The sequence below is a fragment of the Salminus brasiliensis genome, chromosome 2 (genome assembly GCF_030463535.1).
Source record: "Salminus brasiliensis chromosome 2, fSalBra1.hap2, whole genome shotgun sequence".
NCBI classification, from domain to species: Eukaryota; Metazoa; Chordata; class Actinopteri; order Characiformes; family Bryconidae; genus Salminus; species Salminus brasiliensis.
This window is the reverse complement of record NC_132879.1, coordinates 23,898,894-23,919,732: the sequence shown is the minus strand read 5'-3', so window position 1 is coordinate 23,919,732 and position 20,839 is coordinate 23,898,894. Positions and strand designations below refer to the sequence as shown.

Genomic DNA, 20,839 nt, shown 5'->3' with positions numbered 1-20,839 from the left:
TTTCTCTTCTCTCTTTCTCCATCTCTTTCCCCATCACTCCAGATCAGTAGAGCTGGTCTAAATATAGACCAACAAAGGAGCAGCAAAACACAGCTGTGACCTTCAAGACTACCAAACTGCCCTAGCTCACGCGCACGCTCTCTCTCTCTCTCTGTGTGTCTCTCTCTCTCTCTCTCTCTCTCTCTCTCTCTGTCTCTCTCTCTGTCTCTCTCTCTGTCTGTCTCTCTGTCTGTCTGTCTCTGTAAACAGTGCTTTATTGGTTGTGCGCTTGGGCCTGATGGTGATGAAAAAGCATGCGTTTTTATGTTGTGTGCCTTGCAGATAGGAAGGCACTACATTAATCACCAAATCTCTTTCATGGTACTTTAGTGGAGAGCTGTACTTTCAGTGTTTCTTATAGCAATAGACCCAGGGTTGGCTGTACAGGTTCCTTAGATAATAAAGCAAGTTTTCATGAGTGTGGCCCAATTAATTCTTAATTACAGAAGATGACCTTGATCTAATGATGCAAACATACTCACTTGTTTTTGCTTGTCCTTTGCTTGTGTTTGCAGTCACAGAAGTCGTGATGAGGAGCGCATCTCAAAGCCGCTCCCTGTGCCTGCTAAGATGGTGGAGGAAACACCTAAAGCCCTGGAGCAGGCTGGGACCAGAGAGGAGAAACAGCTCCCCCCTCTGCCAGGTCAGAGTTCAGGAGTATGACCTGCTTTACCTGTCTGTACACATGTTCACTAGTATGCTTATCTTCAGTCAATGTCCTTACCTTTTAGGAATGAACGAAAGTGTTGCATACAGACTGAGGTGTGTGTGTGTGTGTGTGTGTGTGTGTGTGTGTGTGTGTGTGTGTGTGTGTGTGTGTGTGTGTGTGTGTGTGCGCAGTTGTGGTGATGAGCAGGATGAATTGATCAGTTGTGACACTGTCTCCATGCTGGCAGCATCCTACTGTGTGTCTGTCTGACCTCCCTTAGCAGGGGACCCACTTCTGTGGATGAGTGTCTGACTGTGTCTCTGTGTGTGCTTGCCAGCGTTTGTTAATATTTACCTTTTGTATTCTGTGATTTATTTTATTTATTTATTTAGAAATAAATATATTTATTTAGAAATAAATACACATTGTTTATCTTGTCCTGGTCCCCACAGAACCAAAGCCTGTGTACGCCCAGCCTGGTCAGCCTGATGTGGACTTGCCCGTTAGTCCAGCTGACGCTCCTGTGCCAAGTGTAGCACATGATGACAGCATTTTGCGGTAACTTTTTGTCATGCTCTCAGCTTAATAGGAGAAGGAAAAAACCTTCTTACAACTGAAGTCTGTGTAAAATAATTCAAGATCAATTTCAATTTGAAGTACTCCCAATTTCAGATCATGTCTAAAAGTGTTAATGGCAAAAATGGAGAGAAGATTTTCATAAGACCGCGATAAGTAATGTTCAGTTGTCTGTTTGTTTGTTTGGGGGGGCTTTCTTTTTTGTGTGGAAATGCATGTTTTTCTCTCACCCCCCCCAGGCCCAGTATGAAGCTGGTGAAGTTTAAGAAGGGTGAGAGTGTTGGGCTGCGGTTAGCTGGGGGCAATGATGTGGGCATCTTTGTGGCTGGTGTGCTGGAAGACAGCCCTGCTGCTAAAGAGGGTCTGGAGGAGGGTGACCAGATACTCAGGGTGAGGCCTTTTTTCTTTTTTTTCTTTTTTTTTTTTTTATAACATACCTCAGTTCCAATATGCTAAACAACAGAGCAAGCAAATGATCTTTATCTAACAGATATAGAGTAGCGTTTCTAGAGAACTGTGGCTGTAGTGAACACCTGCTTCTTTTCCAGAATAGAGTTACTAAAGGTCATTCATATTTTCTTTGACTTATATTGGTGCCAAGTTATGTAAGACCTTGTGGAAGTCATCTTTTTGCTGTCTTTGGTGTGGAGGTACCTCAGTCTGTGCCTTTCCCCATTATAACATGCATATGAAGGGTGTTTAAGTTCTGATGAATGATACGAGTAGAACACTTAAAAGCCTCATGAGAGAGAGATTTGGTATTCTAGTTTTATATTCTCTTTTTATGGTCTCTGTGGTGGCAGTCGTAGTTTTATGGGTGTTTGATTTTCAAACTGTCCTTTCCAAGCTGTATAAATGCTCTTAAACCTCAGCCTGTATCAGAATGCTTCTACTTTCATAGTGGTTTGGCCTCGGCAATGCTTTTTCTCCTCCCCCCGCCCTGCTGCCAAAAGCTACCCCAAAGTTTGCCTCCTACATATGTACTCATTATTCAGAACACACACATTCTAGATGTGCTCAATTTCACTGTGCCTAAAAGTAAAAGAGGATTAAGTATAAGAGTAAAATCATTGACTTTGACCTAGCTACACAGTATTTATTTAAGACTTATCAATTATCAATTATCTTTTCAGGTAAACAATGTTGACTTTGCAAATATCATCCGAGAGGAAGCTGTACTCTTTCTTCTGGACCTACCCAAAGGGGAAGAGGTCACCATTTTGGCTCAGAAAAAGAAAGATGGTGAGAACCTTTGCCTAACTGTGTGCTTATAGGTTTGACCGGTTATTTGAATGAAAAGATTGAATGTTTTCTTCTTATTTAATTTTGTCTTATTATTTTAAATTATTTTGTACATACAGTGTGTGCAGAATTATTAGGCAAGTTGTATTTGAGGGGATTCTTTTTATTATTGAACAACAACTATGTTCTCAATCAACCCAAAAGACTCATAAACATCAAAGCTTAATATTTTTGGAAGTTGGAGTGTTTTTTTTTTTTTTTTTTTTTTAGATTTTTTTTAGATCTTAGGAGGATATCTGTTTGTGCAGGTAACTATTACTGTGCAGAATTATTAGGCAACTTAATAAAAAAAAACATATACCCATCTCACTTATTTATTTTCACCAGGTAAACCAATATAGAAATATTAGAAATAAACATTTCTGACATTCAAAAACAAATCAGTGACCAATGTAGCCACCTTTCTTTACGATGACACTCAAAAGCATTCCATCCATAGATTGTCAGTTGCTTGATCTGTTTACAATCAACATTGTGTACAGCAGACACCACAGCCTCCCAGACACTGTTCAGAGAGGTATACCGTTTTCCCTCCCTATAGATCTTACATTTTATGAGGGACCACAGGTTCTCTATGGGGTTCAGATCAGGTGAACAAGGGGGTCATGTCATCATTTTTTCTTCTTTTAGACTCTTACTGGCCAGCCATGCTGTAGAGTGTTTGGATGCATGTGATGGAGCATTGTCCGGCATGAAAATCATGTTTTTCTTGAACGATACCGACTTCTTTCTGAACCACTGCTTGAAGAAGGTGTCTTCCAGAAACTGGCAGTAGGTCTGGGAGTTGAGCTTCACTCCATCCTCAACCCGAAAAGGTCCCACAAGTTCATCTTTGATGATACCAGCCCATACCAGTACCCCACCTCCACCTTGCTGGCGTCTGAGTTTGAGTGGAGCTCTCCGCCCTTTACTGATACAGCTTCGGGTCCATCCATCTGGCCCATCAAGAGTCACTCGCATTTCATCAGTCCATAAAACCTTAGAAAAATCAGTCTTAAGATATTTCTTGGCCCAGTCTGGACGTTTTATCTTATGTTTCTTGTTCAAATGTGGTCGTTTTTCAGCCTTCCTTACCTTGGCCATGTCCCTGAGTATCGCACACCTTGTGCTTTTTGATACTCCAGTAACGTTGCAGCTCTGAAATATGGCAAAACTGGTGGCAAATGGCATCTTGGCAGCTTCACGCTTGATTTTCCTCAATTCATGGGTAGTTATTTTGCGCCTTTTTTTTTTTCAACACGTTTCTTGTGACCCTGTTGGCTATTTGCCATGAAACGCTTGATTGTTCAGTGATCACGCTTCAAAAGTTTGGCGATTTCAAGACTGCTGCATCCCTCTGCAATTTTTGACTTTTCAGAGTCCATCAAATCTCTCTTCTGACCCATTTTGCCAAAGGAAAGGAAGTTGCCTAATAATTAAGCACACCTTATATAGGGTGTTGATGTCATTAGACCACACCCCTTCTCATTACAGAGATGCACATCACCTGATTTACTTGATTGGTAGTTATAGCCTATAGAGCTTGGAGTAAGACAACATGTATAAAAAGAATGATGTGATCAAAATACATATTTGCCTAATAATTCTGCACACAGTGTATATATGTATAAAACATTCAAGTTTTTCCCCTTCCGACACTTCGTTCCTGCTCTAGTGTATCGTCGGATTGTGGAGTCAGACGTTGGTGACTCCTTTTATATCCGAACCCATTTTGAGTATGAGAAGGAGTCACCTTACGGTCTGAGCTTTAATAAGGGTGAAGTGTTCAGAGTGGTGGATACCCTTTACAACGGCAAGTTGGGCTCCTGGCTCGCAATCCGCATTGGCAAAAACCATCAGGAAGTGGAAAGGGGCATCATTCCCAACAAGAACAGGTACCATATGTTATTGATGTTGTTTTTGTACTTGTGGTTCAATAATTCTAATAAATCCTATTGGCCAAAATGTTGGATACAAAGCTTTTTTTTTGTCATCATTACCTATGTTCTCTCTTCTCCAGAGCAGAGCAGTTATCCAGTGTGCAGTATACGCTACCTAAAACAGCAGGAGGGGACAGGGCAGATTTCTGGAGGTTTCGTGGTCTGCGGAGCTCCAAGAGGAATCTAAGGAAAAGCAGAGAGGACCTCTCAGCGCAGCCTGTGCAAACCAAATTCCCTGCCTATGAGAGAGTGGTACTCCGAGAAGGTGTTATTTTTTTTTGTTTGTTTGTTGTTTTTTTCCCCAAGTTGTTTGTTTTTGTTTGACAGTTCACAGATCACCATACTGTTGTTTTCTGTTGGTTGTTTAGCAGAAAAGTCAGTTATGTTACTGATTTCAGCTCATTTTGCTATTTAGTCTAGACTGAGGACATGCTGGTGCATTGTCATACACTGATATAATATGCTCTGTTGCTCTTGCACGATTAGCTGGTTTCCTGAGACCGGTGGTAATATTCGGTCCTATTGCCGACGTTGCACGAGAGAAACTTTCGAGGGAGGAGCCAGACCTCTTTGAACTTGCAAGTGAGTAGGATTTTTTTTGTTTTTCTTTATATAATACAACTGAGTTATGGTCCATGATGGTCTGTACAACTACAATCAAGATTTCAGTTTTAAATTTTGTCTGTGCCGTTTTCAGAGAGCGAACCTAGAGATGCTGGCACAGACCAGCGCAGTTCTGGAATCATTCGTCTCCATACCATTAAGCAGATCATTGACAGAGTGAGTATCTAGGACACTTCATGCTGCCGTTTGGTTGTCAACAACAAAAAAAATCTTGAACTGAACCTTACATCTGGTTTTGTACCTTCTTTTAGGATAAACATGCTGTGTTGGACATTACCCCTAATGCTGTGGACCGTCTGAACTACGCGCAGTGGTACCCCATTGTGGTATTCCTAAACCCAGACAGCAAACAAGGTGTGAAGAACATGCGAACCAGACTCTGTCCCGAGTCTAGGAAGAGTGCCAGGAAACTTTATGAGCGTGCTCTGAAACTGAGGAAGAACAACCACCACCTTTTCACCAGTAAGTAGAGAAAGGCAGAGCAGTATGAGTTTTTGCACTAAATTATCACTTTATTTATCCCTCTAAAATAAGACTTCAGCGAGGGAAAATCTCTTATTTGTATGTCTGTTTACACTCTTATCCGTCATCAGTATGACCTGTGCAAAGGTTTGGACACTTTACAGTGTCTGTTGTTAATAACACCCACTTTGGCAAGTACTGTTTGTTTCAGCTTTTAGTCTTTCTATTCTTTTAGTTGGATTTTTTTTTTGTCCCCCCACAAGGCCTCTAGTTCTGAGACATTTTTGGGTTGTCTTGCTGCGCAGCTTGTTTATGGTTTATTCACAAATTTCTATGACATTTAGGTCAGGGTACAATGAGGGCAATTCCAAAAGTTTCATTTTGTGCCTCTTCAGGTTAGTATATGGTGATTTTTAAGGCACATTGTGGACTATTATTCAGTTGTGGAAGAAATCCTCTTTCAGCCTAAGCCTTCTAACAGATGTTTTGACATTTGCATCCAGGATTTAATGGTATTTGAAATTCATTCTCCCCTCCACACATGCAGTATTTGCCCATTGCCACTTGCGGCAGCACAACCCAATCACCCCCAGCACAAAGCATAACTGCTCTACTCTCAAGTTTCACAATTGAGGGGAGGTATCAAGTTTCTGAGTTTTTTTTATGCTTAGGAAGTATCAACTTTTACACAGACCAGATTGATGTTGATTTATTTATTTTTTTGTTATGGAAGACATGACTGAATAACTTGTGTTTTTTTTTTTTATGTAAGACCTAAGTACGGATGCATTATCTCCTGACTCTCTCTCGCGCGCTCTCTCTCCCTCTCTCGCTCTCTCTCTTTCTTCAATTAGCCACCATTAACCTGAATAACATGAATGATGGGTGGTATGGTGCTCTGAAAGAGACCATCCAGCAGCAGCAGAACCAGCTGGTCTGGGTTTCTGAGGGCAAGGTAAGCACTAGATACATCTAAAATACTTCATATCAGCGCTAAACTTTAACAGCTTGCCTTGTGGTTGGATTAGTAGTTTGCAGGAATGCATTTGGATTTGGTAGAGAAAGTCGATTTTCACCATGTTGGTATGTCACCATAACAAGTAGTGACATTAGACAGAGTCAGAAAGCACCATGACCTAAATACCCAAGTGTGACTGAAGAGAACACTCTCCAAGTTGTGCTTAATGTCCCTGTCCTGTTTGAAAGTCAAACTATTTTGAGCTGAGAATGCAGCTTTCTTTTTTCTTTTAAACAGTTGCCTGTTAGTTGACTTTGCAATCACTATATCGCCGACTTTTCACCATCTCTAGGCCGATGGAGCTCCGGAGGATGACTTGGACATCCATGATGACCGCCTCTCCTACCTCTCGGCGCCAGGCAGCGAGTATAGCATGTACAGCACTGATAGTCGCCACACCTCTGATTATGAAGACACAGACACAGAAGGAGGAGCTTACACAGACCAGGAGCTGGATGAGACTCTGAATGATGAAGTGGGCTTACCCAGCGAGCCTGCAATTACCCGCTCCTCAGAGCCTGTACGAGAGGACCCACCTGTAATCCAGGATGCTCCCGGGTACCCCAGCTACCAGCACGCTGTGCCCCAGCCTGAGCCTGTGAACCGAATTGACCCCGCTGGGTTTAAGATGCCCGCACCCCAGCAGGTACATGGTACATGGTGTTGCAGTTCTGTGGGTTTTTTGTTTGTTTATTTTAAAGATATAAAGCAACAAGTTTTACATGTTCTTATTCATTTAATCACAAGCTGTGTATTATTTAAATGTCCAGATTTTAGTGTGTAGTAAAGTTAAATACTTTGCTCCTTGTTTTTGAAGACCACATCATTTAGTTTTCTGAGGGTTACATTAACATTTGGCCTACCTGCTAAACAACACGAGTTTTTGATTTCTGGGAGCTTCCATATGTTCCCTTCAAATAAGAACTAGTAGAAAGCCTAAAGGCAATGTGTGTGTGCTGATAGCAGTGTGCTGTTGGTGGCCTGTGTCTGTAACTTCTCTGCCCCGTACTTCACAGCAGGCTGAGGCTGCTGTGGCCCTGCCCACCTTTCCCTCTGCAGCAGCAGCAGCAGCGCCCCCTGCTGTTGAGCCCGCCACACCACTAGCGGGTATGACCCCCGAGGAGCCACCTGGCACCCCTCAGGCCGACTCCCTTAACAGCCCCGCCCCAGAACCCGACCCCCAGTCCGACCCTGACCTCGCTCAGCCCCCAACACACGACCCCCACCAGTTGCTTCCGCTCGGCCCAGATCCAAAGGTACCACCACCACCACCGGCACCACCAGAAGCTGGACCCGGTCATGGCCCGGTTCGGCCTGGTTCAGCCCCGCTCGCTCACTCTTTTAACCTGCCTGTCTCTCGCACATGCTGCTTTTTTTTTTTCCCTCCTTCCCCTCCTACTTCGCTGTCTGCATGAGTGCTGTGCCCACCCACGCGTGTGCTGTGTGCCTCTGACACCTAGAGAGTGTGGGTGACCTGGTACACATGCACCACGATGGGCCTGTTTGAGGGGAAAGGGAAGAGGGCCTGGTGCATCTGTGTCTAAATGATCCCAGAAAAGAGGCCTCTTAAAATCTCTTTACTGTCGCCTCTACTACCTCTTCTTGCATGGCTCCTAATGGTTGAAATGTCTTTCAGCTTGTCCTGTCTATGGAAGTAGTAACCAGTAGCAAGTAGTAGCATCCATTATTGCCAAGGTACTGTAGTTGCACTCGTAGACACTGTAGATGTAATAGCAGTAGAATGAGAAATTGCAATACCTGATTTGCAAGAATGGACTTCTGTAGATGCATGTTGACCTATCCTGCAGACAGTACTTGTAACGATGTAAAAGGAATTAAATGCAGTGTGTCTCAGTTGCTATTTCAAATGTGTAATAAAGACTTGGTGTAGCAGCTGTTGTTACTTTATCACTGTAAATGCGTCATTTTATAACTGGCGCTGGACCTTTTACAGTTTTACTGTCTCCAGGCTACCTGTAGAAAATTTGAAAAGGAGCCTTCTGGATGTGAATTAATACAGTTGATAATCCATAGTGTAACACACAAATTCAGTAAGGCAGTTAAATCAAATTATTTCAAGTGGTTATGTATGACTGTTTCAGCTAGAAGTTCATGTTCATGTCATTACTAATGGGCTTCTTATCAAATTATAGATGTATAGAACTGGATATTGTAAACAGCTAAAACAATCTGCCTGTTGATTGCATATTGACCACAACTGAGTTGTCGTTTAAAAAAAAAAAAAAATAATAGTGTGTTAATACTTTGACAATGTTAAAACCTTTTATTGAATTTTTTGTTTGTTTGTTTCACAAATCTTTGAAATGTTTTTCACGTTCAGGTTTTTTTATTCTACCATGGGTATTTCCTTTGGTGTGGTGGTGCATCAAAATGTGATTCTGCTCCTAGTTACTGATCTCTCAGGCACTTATCCTTTTTGATGTGTTCTCTGCAGATGTATAAGAAGGATCTGTACAGTATAGACGAGCCTGTGCGTGTGAATCACGGGATGAAGCCCCAGCAGCAGCCGCCGCAACAGCAGTCTTTAGCTCCTCCAACCTCTCTGTCCTACAGCCACCAGCCTGTCTACCAGGACAAACAGCCATACCGCGAGTACGACCACCCGCCTTACGGCTATGATGGTGGCGGCTACGCTCAACCAAAGCCTCAAAACTACGACCCACACCTGCACTACGACAACCGTGTGCCTCACTATGACGAGCAGTGGCCCCAATATGACCAGCAGACCTCGTCCCAGCCCCCACCCCCTGGGCCTGGCTACCCTCAGGGCCATCAGCCACCACCACCTCCTCCTCCACTGGGCTATGATCCACGCTCCCCGTATGAGGACGGCCCTACACGGGACTATAGTCCCCCTCAGCCCCGCTATGATGAGGCTCCTGTGGGTTATGATAACCGGCCAAGGCATGGCAAGCCAGGGCCTGTTCGCTATGATGAGCCCCCTCCTCCTCCTCCTCCAATGACATACGATGCCCGCTCTCCTTATGAACCGGAGCCCCACACTTTCCCCATCAATGCCCCTCGCTCTCCTGACCCCCCAAAGCAGTATTATGGTGATGCTTCAATGAGACCCTCGTATAATCCAGGGCCTCAGAATCGAGGCTACAAAGCAGGGCAGCATGAACCTTTGAATTCTGAGCCTCCGGTTCCACCTCCTAAGCCTGAAGTGTTGCTGTCCCCAGGGGAACCTATTCATTCTGCAGCTTCTAAACCTCTGCCCCCTCCTCCCAGAGAAGACCCAGAGGAGGATCCTGCAATGAAGCCCCAGTCTGTTCTCAACAGAGTTAAGATGTTTGAGAACAAGCGCTCTGTGTCTGTGGACAGAGCCAAAGAGGCTGGAGATCTGCCAGGGATTAGGGTATGGTTGTTTTTGTTTTGTTTTTTGGGGTTTTTTTTGGTATGAGCATTGAATTTATAGACCGTTTTAGTTTTGTCTAAATTAATATTACCTTATACTGTAGCCCACGGACCTCCCCAAACCTGTGAATGCACCTGGGCCTGTGCTTAAAGCCAACTCCCTCAGCAACCTAGAACAAGAGAAACCTGCATACAGGTATCCAGTACAATCTCCTTTACATGCAAACATCTAGGTCTTGATGTTACCATTAAAAAAAGAAATAAAAAGACTTGTCAGTTGGACGGCTTTTAGTGATGTTACACCAGGAGTCCTGGAGCTCCCCCTTGTGGCGCTTGACTGATCTTTCTCAGTATGTTAGTTATTGTTTCATCATTACACCTCTCTCCCTCCATCTCTCTCTATAGAGCCCCTGAGCCACAGAAGCCCCAGTCTCGATTAGGAGAGGAAGTCATCCGCTCTAACCACTATGACCCTGATGAGGATGAAGAGTACTACAGGAAGCAGCTGTCCTATTTCGACCGTCGCAGCTTTGACAACAAGGCAGTGAATCAGCCTGGAGTCAATCGCTTTCATGATCTGGCTAAACCATCACAGCCACAGTTAGGGTACCCTTTCAACAGGTAAAATGTGCAGGTCTCAGAAGCAAAGGTCTTGTACTTCAGTGTCTGTCTTTTTAATAATTATAAACATTTTGAACAAACATTGTCGTACAGGACAGAATCAGCTGAAAAAGTAAGCCCTGTGGATAAGCGATATGAGCCGCTACCCCCGATCAACCATACACCTGCTCCTTATGGACAGTCAGGCCCTGCTGTTCCTCCCACGTCTCTGCCCAAACTCGGCAACACGGAGGGTAAGAGCGTTTAAGTTTTTACAGACCAGTCAGTAAAGCAATTGGAATAAGTGCAGTGTAATATTTACTCCACTACAACTGTGTTCATATAGGTAATTCAATACAGAGAGATATGTTCAGGCTCCGTGCGTGCACACGTGTGTGTGTGTGTGTGTGTGTGTGTGTGTGTGTGTGTGTGTGTGTGTGTGTGTGTGTGTGTGTGTGTGTGTGTGTGTGTGCTCGAAGTATAACAGTGATTAATATACAGTAACCCATTTTTTGTTTTGGTTTTATTAATTCATTTATTTTCCCCTCCTCTCTTAGTGAACTCTCTACCCGATCCACACAACTCCCCCAAAGGCAAACCAGATCTGTCTACTCTTCGACCCCCAACCCGGGACGACACAGTCCAAAGCAACTACCTTCCCCAGAAATCCCCGGTTAATGGCACTGACATTCCGCCTAAAACTCTGGGTCCCCCTACTCAAACCAGCTATAACCGCTACGTCCCGAAGCCTTACACAAGCTCTGCACGACCATTTGAGCGCAAGTTTGAGAGTCCCAAATTCAACCACAACCTTTTGCCCAATGACACACAGGCCAAGCCCACCATAGTAAACAATAACCCCAAAACCCACCTTTCACCCCAGCCTCTGGAGTCGGACAGTGGAGTGGACACGTTTACTCGCACGATGGACAACAGGCCAAAATATCAGCACAACAATGTCAACGCTATTCCCAAGGCTATCCCTGTCAGGTGAAAGACTTGTACCTAGTATAAACTTTAATAAACTTTAACTGTATATCTTTACAGTTTTTAATGCGTGTGATGTATTTCTTTTTCAGCCCCAGTGCACTGGATGATGATGACGATGATGAAGGACACACAGTGGTTGCTACAGCTCGGGGCATCTTTAATTGTAATGGTGGGGTGTTGAGCTCCATAGAGACAGGGGTGAGCATCATCATTCCCCAGGGGGCCATTCCTGAAAGCGTGGAGCAGGAGATCTACTTTAAAGTGTGCAGAGACAACAGCATCCTGCCACCGCTGGACAAGGAGAAAGGTCTGCATTCTTTGTTAAAGAGCACTTCACAAGCTCCATCTCACTACTCTTTCTCGTCTTTCATTCAGAATGTTTTACTAAATAATTAATGGAAGAGTAGCAACAGGCTAAAAGGCTTTTGCTGCACTTTGTTTTCATAGCGACTCCTGAGTATCTTCAGATATCTTGCACTTCACAGGTGTGTTTTCAGCTGGATTTGTTAAGCATTTGAGTTGTTGATCTCCCTGCAGGTGAAACTCTGCTCAGTCCCCTGGTCATGTGTGGGCCTCATGGTCTGAAGTTTCTGAAGCCGGTGGAGCTGCGCCTACCACACTGTGCGTCTATGACTCCTGATGGTTGGTCTTTTGCTCTAAAATCCTCCGACTCCTCGTCGGGTACGCTGTCCTTTCTCTCTCTCTGGCTTTTGGGTTTCTTTGGTTCTTGAGTGACCTTGGTGGTTTTGTTATGGGTCTAAGTGAACCTTGGTTGTGGTGTTATTTCGTTTTTCTCTTTCTTCAAAATCTTCTTCTCTTCCTTCTTCTCATGTTTTTTCATGTTTGCTGCTTTGGCTTCCTTAGTTAATGCCTACTTAATGGAAAGAAAGTCATCTTGATTCATCTGATTTTATTGCTAAAAATGAACTGTCATTATGAAGTCATGATAATTCTGTTTCCAAAAACCTTTCCCCCCTTCCCAGTATTTATTCTGAAAAGAAGGAAAGCCTTGCAGCATTGTTTTGTGTTATAGCCTTGTAGTCTCTTGACTAATCTTATGATTTCCCTACAGGTGACCCCAAATGCTGGCAAAATAAATCTCTCCCAGGGGACCCCAATTACCTGGTGGGAGCTAATTGTGTGTCTGTGCTGATTGACCACTTCTGAAGAGGACAACAGCTGGTCTGTTATCGAATGTGAAAGCATCACTGAAGAAGAACAAGAGGAAGACCCCTCTTCCCCTTCATCCCTGCTCTGCTACTTCCTGGGGATTTGCTCCACTCTATAAAAGAGTCTTATTTTTTTTCCCTCTATTTTATTTTGGAGTTTATTGTGCCCAAGAATATGCTTGGAGGACAAGGAGAGCACCCCCTCCTGGTGCTGAATCCCTGTGAACGCCCCCCTTCTTCTACTTTTTTTTTTCTTTCTTTTTGGTGCTTGAAGGCTTGCAAAAAATGACAGAATAAATGAATTCTTTAAGTGAACTGTTAATAGAATGCATGACCAGTGCCACAGAGAGACTGAAATAATCCCGTTTTGAAGTTTGTAGCCTCTTCTCCAAAAAAAAAAGAAAGACATTTCAAGTGGAATATTAAAAATAAATGACATCAAATAATTCATCATAATGTTGCAATTTATATGCTCACAAACAAAAAAGTTGATGTATGCAGAACTTTTTTGATTGTGAGGGCTGTGGTCATGTGAGTGCTTGTGGGGGTGTGTGTGTGTGTGTGTGTGTGTGTGTGTGTGTGTGTGTGTGTGTGAGGATCTGCATAAGTCTGAGCCTACTCTTCTGGGACTTCAAAGTGAAGGACATTTGAAAGACATGAAGAAGTGCTTTTGAAGGATTTGGACTCTTCTGCTCATTGCTGATGGACTTCTTTCTTCTGGCTTAAAATGGGCTCTATGTTTTGAACAGACCTTTTCTAGCGATGTTTTACCATAAACGAACTGACATTGACTTTGGTTTTCCAAATCTCCTGCTGTCTAGAGATCTATGCATGTGCTATGACTCAGGTCCAGAAGCCTGCTACTAAGTTCAGAACACAAACTTCCCCATCTTTACACTGCGAGCAGTGATGCCTTATCTGCATATTAACTTTAATTTAAGGAAAGACCTGCAAACTTTCGATTTCAGTTGTAGAGTGAAATTATGAAGGATATTAAATTCTCTCACCAGTTTTTAACCCATTATGTCAGTGGACTTGGATTTAGCACACAAATAATCAAGGCTAATGAACAGGTATGCTTTATTTTACTGCTATGCATATGAAGTCAAAGGATATACAAAACACTAGGATATGTTTAAATTATGGCTGTATATACTGCTAGCCTATGGCCTTGGTTTGCTGTAAATGACCTTTTGTACATTTTTGTTCTTTTGTATAAAAAAGTTAAGATGGAGCAAAACGTTTCTTTAAAAAAAAAAAAGAAAAACTATTACATTGGTTATGTTTATATTACAGTTATACCCCTGAGCCTTGGAACTAAACTTAGCAGTAATTAAAAATTTAAAATACAAAAAAAGAAATAACTTTTCTACCAACATATACACAAACTCTACTTAATGGCATTTTTAACAGTAAGAAAACAAACATTTTTATTCTTATTTACAGAATAGGAAAGTGCTCGGTTTAAATAATTTAATGAATCTGTACTTAAGAAGGGTCCGCTGTGGTGAGTGGCCCCCTACTTTATTTGTGATACTGGATGCTGTATTGTGTGCCCTGAAATGTATTTTTGTACTAGTAAACAATTTATTAAGGCACATCAGTACGATTTTCTTTTGATATAACACAGCTTCAACCCAATATTAGTTTCTTGTGTGGCTGACCTTTTTTGGTTTCATTTTGTTTTCCTTTTAATATTTTGTTTTTCTTTGCAGCACATTTCTAAGTATACCACTGTATTAATAAATAAATAAATTTTTAAAGTAACGGCATGCTTCAGATGTCGACGTTGTGAACAAGGGAGTAAACTGGAATTGCGATACATTTGGATTGTGGCCACTGTGAAAGGCACGAAGGTTGTTTTAAAGCTATCTCATGGAGGTAATGACCCCAGTATTGGTTCAAAAGGGCACCAGTTTCAGCTTGTTTGATAAATATTCGTATTCAGAGGTTGGTTTAAAGGGTGAAAGATGGTCATAGACCCCGTTCCTCAGTCTGACCCTTTCCCTACACTCGAGTCCAGTCATTATTATTTCAGTTTGCTGATCAAACCGCATCTGCAGAACCAGAACATCAGACACATTAAGGCAGCCAAGGATGTACATTACTAAAACATGCTACATTTTATTACAATTATTCTTACAACGTAGAAATGGCTTTCTGAATTGGTCCACAAATATTAAAAACAAACTGAATTACTGGCATTTTCCCTGAGATTAGTTTGCAACTATGTTATTAGTTGTTATTCTTTTCTTTTCTTAATAAGGCACACACAAAAAAAGCAAGTGTTAAATGTTTACATATTCAAGTTTAAAATTTGTACATGTCTAGATTTATAGTTTAATGTCTCCAGCCAATACTGAGTTATAAATGTCCAGAGTGAGTGGAACGTATTTCTTCTGATCCAAATCGAGGAAATAGAGACGATCCTGAATAAGAGCTGGATCAAAACCCTCTTCCACTAGTTTCACCTTTTTCATCTTGAACGTTCCTGTGAGTTCCAAAGATTTCTGAAAGACAAGCAAGCTTTAATACAAAAGCTACATTTCCAAACTAAAAGTGAAGCAAGCAGCAGTTTTAAATACACATCTCACCTGAATGCGAATAAAACGTGGTCTGGCATAAACTGGCAGGAAGTTGGTTATGACTCTACACGTATTGATACAATCAAACTCTTTGGCCTCCTTTAATGTAATGGCTGCCATTCCAATCCTTCCCTCGTGCCCTGGAGAAGGAATACAGTAAGACTGAGCATATTACAGCTATACCATCATCACAGACTTACAAATAAAACCCAAAATGAAACCGGAATATTTAACAGAATTCAAATCACTTCAGTGTGTACCTTTGACTAGAACACCGTAGACATTAGCCTCCTCAATGCAGTCCACCATAGTGAGGATGTCTGATACTTCAGTTGTGGCTACGTTCTCTCCTTTCCATCTGTAAATGAAGTCAAAATGCTTTTCAACCCATAAATCTTAGTGTATTTCTTCTAATGCAGACAATGCCCACATTTGGCTCATGACTGATAATGGCTAGTTTTGAAGTTTGAATTTCAGGGGTGATCAGATATTCTTTAACACACATGATCCTCTGACAGAAGAGGTATTTCATTTGATTAACAGGATCTAGAAGGTTTTCATTTCTTGCTTGAAATCTGGGATAGGTTACCTAAAAGTGTCTCCAACTCGATCCTGAAAGTAGACAAAGTTTTCATGGTCGATTTTCAGCAGATCTCCGCTGTTGAAATAGAGATCTCCTTTAACAAAGACATCTCTGAGTCTCTTCTTCTCTGTCTGCTGCTCGTTTCCAGCGTAGCCAACAAAGGGAGACTTTTTGGTGATTTTCCCAACCAACAGTCCAGCCTCACCTACCAGACAGTGTTTCATTAGTACAACTGAGATGAATTAGGACAAATGAATGAGTGGTTGTGCATGGCGTTTAAATGATTACCTTCTCAGCACTGATAATGAATTTAATCTACCTGTGCAGCAGGTGACTGACCTGGAGCAGCTCGCATACAAAGTCCGTCGGCGTTCCTCACAGGCTCTTCTTTCTCTATGTTGAACTTGATGAGGGCGTAGGGGAACAAATTCTAGCCAAACAGAACTGGAGATTAGCTCGGTCTTGAAAGGTGGCATTTGTGTGCTGTTTCAAAAGAAGCCTTCCAATTGAGTCGTACTGTACCCTGTGGAGGATGTTGACACGGCCCACCACGCCAACCTTAGTGGTGTAGTTAATAAATCCGATATTTCCCTCAGTGGCAGCGTAGAGCTCCCTGACATAAATGTTCCCAAAACGGTTCAGGAACTCCTTCCAGACATCAGCTCGTACACCATTACCTATAGCAATTCTCACTTTATGGTCTCGGTCATTGTCTTTCTGTAATAAATAATGCAGACAACACACAACAACATTGTTTAATGGATATATGGTCATTATCTTATCATTTAGGTGAGGTGTAAAAACAAGTAAAACAACAATGGGCTAAATTACAAGCTAGGACAAAAAGACTGACCTTTGGTGTATTGCAGAGGTAACGCATTGTTTCCCCAATGTACTGCATCACTGTAACGTCGTACCTTCTGCAGTCATCCCAGAACTGAGAGGCAGAGAATTTCCTCCGCAGAACGGCAGAATTCCCTAGCACAAGTGTGTAGGGGACAAATGTGCCAAGTGAACACTTAAAATCATGTCTATTTCAGGACTAGAAATGCTCTCAATGAAATGACCATTGTATTACATTAATGTACACTGAAGCATATTTTCCCCTCTCCTTTATTATTTAATAATAAATAGAGAATAAATAAATAATAGAGATGTTGACTTGAAACAATATAATATCCTAAAAAGCATAAACCTTTTACCTCGTTCTATACATCCAATGAGTCCAATCAGAAACCCAGCACTGTGATAAAGGGGCAGATTGATGTAGAACACGTCGTCAGCAGTAACTCCAGAAACACCCTGAACAAAGGACGCTGCCCAGACCCTTTCTTGAGTGACCAGAGCTGCTTTAGGGAGGCCTGTGCAAAAAGCGAGAGAGGTTGTGTGGTCAGTGTTGTCTGTTGGTGTGTCCTTGAACAGATTTGTCTGGATTATGAATGACAAACAACAGTCAAAGTCAAATGATTTCTGTAAAACAGAAAAAAGTAGAGCTGGGCAATATGACTATATTTTATCGTATTGCCATCAATTGTATTATGATGGACAATACGCATATCGTCCATGCTTAAAGAACACTGATCAGCTGCTCATGTGTATTTAGTCTGATTTAACAGGATGAAGTGCAGCAGATTTTGAATGAAAACTGCTGTACTATGTATGTATACATGTATGTATGTAAGGGTGGGTTTGAAGAATCTGTCACTACTGATGCATTTTGGATGCGATCACATTTATCACTGTATGGTGATAAAGATCATATATCGTCAAAGGGTCTTTAAATATTGTGATATACTATTTTTACCATAGCGCTCAGCCCTAGTAAAGAAGTATTCAAACTCTTCAGTCAAGTACTAGGTAGAACCACCCTTTGCTGCAGTGAGTCTACTGAAGTGAGTTTCTACCAGCTCTGCTCACTGTTTGGAGTGACCGTAACCCATTCTCTCTAGCAGATTTCCTCCAGGTTCGGTCAGCTTGGTTAAATGACACTTGTGGATTGCAATTTGCAAACAGTGCCAAACAGTCTTGATTGGATTGAGATCACTCCTGTGTGGCTTTGGCATCCTTGTGCTCATTGTGCTGCTGAAAGGTGACGTTTCTCTCAAGCTTTCGTTTTTCAGCAGGTTGTCTTGCTGTATCTCCCTGTATTTTGCCCCATCCATCCACCCACCCATCGGTTTTCACATTATGCTCAGATGCCTCACTGAGGACATGCATCCTCACAGCATGATGCTGCCACCCCCATTCGTCGCACCACACATAGCGTTTTAAATTCTGGTCTAAAATCTTAATTTCTGTCTCATCTGACAACAAAGGGCTGAGACAAACTCTAGACATTCTTTGATGTGGTTAATCTTCAGTAATGGCTTTCTTTCTATCCACTCCAACACACAGGCCAGTTCAGTATAGAGCTCGAAATACTGTTGACTGGTGTCTGGGTGGTATGCAGCAGCTTGCATGTCCTTATTATTGATACTAGGTTATCAAAACACTTGATTATCATTTTGTAGACGTTCCTTTTTTCTAATGGATGTGTGCCTACAACTGTATCTGTCATTTCTTTAAATGCTCTTCAGTCTTTTGGATTCACAATTTGATCAATACTTTTTGACGTTCAATCAGAAAAGGTGAACTTTTTTAATGATTCACAGCTAAAGGGTGCTAAGCTAAGCCCTGTTCTATGGTTACCTGTGGTTCCAGATGTGTAGATATAGAGGGCTGTGCTTCGAGCTTTGAGATTAGCTCTGAGAGCTGGAGACAGGGGTTCATCTGAGGCCTGTTTGATGGCTTGGGAGATGTTCTTGATGCCCTCTATACTGCACTCATCACTGAGAAGGTACACAGAGATGCCCTTCTCTTTCAAAGTGGGCAAGATCTCCTCCACAGCACCACGAAGCTCTGCAACAACACACAACACACATCCTGAACAGAGGAGTTATGCTGATGGCAGTGTTATCCAGGTGGTTGAATCATGCGAATGCAGTGTTAGGAGCCTTACTGGTAGTCTGCCACACGGCGGGCAGGGATGTGACCCATTATGGCAAGTTAAATCTGTACTTATTGTGTGTTTGTTTGTGTATCGATGAACTGTAGCCCCCTGGCTTTCATCTACAAAGCCGCTAATAATAATTCAGATAGATGTAGTCCCACTTTCTACACTTTATAAAAGATCATGTATCAGCACTGACTGATTGACTGATGTGCGTATGAATAATATCAGATATGGTTACCGGTCCAGAACCCCAATATCAGTGGATCTCTCTCATTTAAAGTATTGATTAAAACTAGTCTTAGTAATAATACCTGAGTAAGGAGGTATCAGATTAAGGGAATACCTCCTGCCACTGTACACTATAATATATGTCTCACTAATCAGATCCCAGTGTGTAACAAGGCTGACACAGAGCTCTTACTCTGAGCAGCTCCTGCTGGTTTAATCATTGAACCAAATCTCAAGTAGTTCAAATAACATGTGTGTCACATAGCCTGGGTTTGCTCAGGGACCACATTCACAAGTACACACATCAACACGACAGGCAGCACAGCAATCAGCCCCTGCCTCAGTCCTAACCCACCGTCTTACCTTCAGCTGCTATCAGCACGTTTGCCCCGCAGCAGGAGAAGCAGTGCAGGAGGGATCTGGATCTGATGTTGAAGTTCAGTAAAGCAGCAGCGCAGCCTAATTTGGCCAAGCCGAGCCAAACCCAGGCGAAGCAGGGCTCATTCCCAAGAAACATGGCAACCGTGTCCCCCTCCTTTAGGCCAACAACTCTCCTTAACGCGTTCGCCACTTTGTTGCTTTCTCGGTCCACATCCGAGTACGAGTAGGTCTTCCCCTCGAAATGGATGAAGGGTTTGTGGGGGTGTCTCCTCGTCGTGTCTAAAAAGCAGTCCAGCATGCTGTAGAAAGGGGTTCTGCGCTTGTATTTTTCTAGTCGGATCCCGAAGCGCATAGCTCTGGACATGTACGCGAGGTCCTGGAAAAAGTAGGGGAACAGGATTTTCAGCAGCGCCGGCAGAAGAGCCAGACCGGCTAGCAGAGTGAAGCACAGGTACATGTTTCAGCCGCAGGAGTTTTGACTCTCAAACCTTCAAGAGAAAAACATCGCGCAGCTCTGAGGGACTTAAAATTCCTGGAGCGCAAAAACAGGCACAAGTTCAGGGCTTTAGGGAGCCAAAGGGATTCTGTCACTCAGCCCCGCCCCTGCCTCAGGAATCCACAGCCCCGCCCACACGACCACTGAGCTCTAGGGCCCCGCCCCTCCGCCATGTGATTCTGCCCCCGCTTCAGGGTTGAAGCTCCGTAATTGGGCTTTTTTAAGCACAAACTCTGCAGCACATTGAAGACCAACATGATCAACAACATGATCAGGACCAGAGAGTGCCGGTGTTCTCGCACAATTGCGGTCTATGAATAAGGGAGGACCGAAAAATATTAAAAGGAAAAAGAAATCCAAACGTCTGAGATTAAAACATCTATATTCGAGAAAAAATACCAAGGCAGATTTTTTGTTATTTTATGTATTAAAACAATTATTTATTATTTTAAATAAATCATTTAAATGATCTCAAGTTGATTCCTGTCCACAAGCCAAGTCAAATAACCAGCATTAATTCTTCGTTAGCTAATAATGCTATTAGCATGGTGATGGCCATTTTCACCTGAAGCCCCTGTTTTCACTTTCATTCAGGTCTCTGCAGGGTCTGAATTCACACTGGGTTTGCTTTTCGGGTCTAAACACACGTTATAAAAACTTAAACATGCCTAAAACGTGTCTGTTTCTAACCAAACTGACATTTCTAAAGCTACCGGCCTGGATTAGAGCAGTAGGACATTATCTGCGACATCTGGAACGTGATCAATAATGCTGGTGTAGCTATACTGCTGAAATAAGCTAAAGAGGAGGCATTACTCTACTCTGCAGGTTCAGGGTTCAAGGACACG

The 20,839-nt window shown here is 42.6% G+C and overlaps 2 protein-coding genes across 8 annotated transcripts in view; one reads left to right on the top strand and one right to left on the bottom strand.

Annotated features, from left to right (window-relative positions):
• tjp1b (tight junction protein 1b) overlaps positions 1-13,993 on the top strand; it is a 74,281-nt gene extending 60,288 nt beyond the window's left edge. For 3 of the 7 annotated variants that reach the window (XM_072671123.1, XM_072671121.1, XM_072671157.1), the window contains 20 exons: positions 555-682; positions 1,141-1,246; positions 1,504-1,654; positions 2,398-2,506; positions 4,221-4,440; positions 4,566-4,750; positions 4,972-5,067; positions 5,183-5,265; positions 5,361-5,571; positions 6,426-6,526; positions 6,882-7,235; positions 7,606-7,845; positions 9,045-9,968; positions 10,072-10,163; positions 10,373-10,588; positions 10,682-10,821; positions 11,125-11,557; positions 11,647-11,864; positions 12,095-12,238; positions 12,630-13,993. In XM_072671123.1, coding sequence (XP_072527224.1) covers positions 555-682; positions 1,141-1,246; positions 1,504-1,654; positions 2,398-2,506; positions 4,221-4,440; positions 4,566-4,750; positions 4,972-5,067; positions 5,183-5,265; positions 5,361-5,571; positions 6,426-6,526; positions 6,882-7,235; positions 7,606-7,845; positions 9,045-9,968; positions 10,072-10,163; positions 10,373-10,588; positions 10,682-10,821; positions 11,125-11,557; positions 11,647-11,864; positions 12,095-12,238; positions 12,630-12,724 — 4,246 coding nt within the window. In that variant the 3' untranslated portion in view covers positions 12,725-13,993. The remainder of the gene's footprint in view (positions 1-554; positions 683-1,140; positions 1,247-1,503; positions 1,655-2,397; positions 2,507-4,220; positions 4,441-4,565; positions 4,751-4,971; positions 5,068-5,182; positions 5,266-5,360; positions 5,572-6,425; positions 6,527-6,881; positions 7,236-7,605; positions 7,846-9,044; positions 9,969-10,071; positions 10,164-10,372; positions 10,589-10,681; positions 10,822-11,124; positions 11,558-11,646; positions 11,865-12,094; positions 12,239-12,629) is intronic. The other 4 variants (XM_072671141.1, XM_072671131.1, XM_072671150.1 and 1 more) reach the window with 4 other exon arrangements.
• Positions 13,994-14,849: 856 nt separating this feature from the next.
• LOC140549925 (long-chain fatty acid transport protein 2) lies at positions 14,850-20,059 on the bottom strand. The gene is made up of 10 exons (XM_072673693.1): positions 19,478-20,059; positions 18,583-18,792; positions 17,097-17,255; positions 16,748-16,872; positions 16,417-16,611; positions 16,234-16,324; positions 15,901-16,099; positions 15,572-15,669; positions 15,321-15,451; positions 14,850-15,236 (listed from the first exon to the last, which is right to left on the bottom strand). The coding sequence occupies exons 1-10, from the start codon at positions 19,950-19,952 to the stop codon at positions 15,060-15,062; spliced, it is 1,860 nt and encodes a 619-aa protein (XP_072529794.1). The 5' UTR covers positions 19,953-20,059; the 3' UTR covers positions 14,850-15,059.
• Between the last annotated feature and the right edge of the window lie 780 nt (positions 20,060-20,839).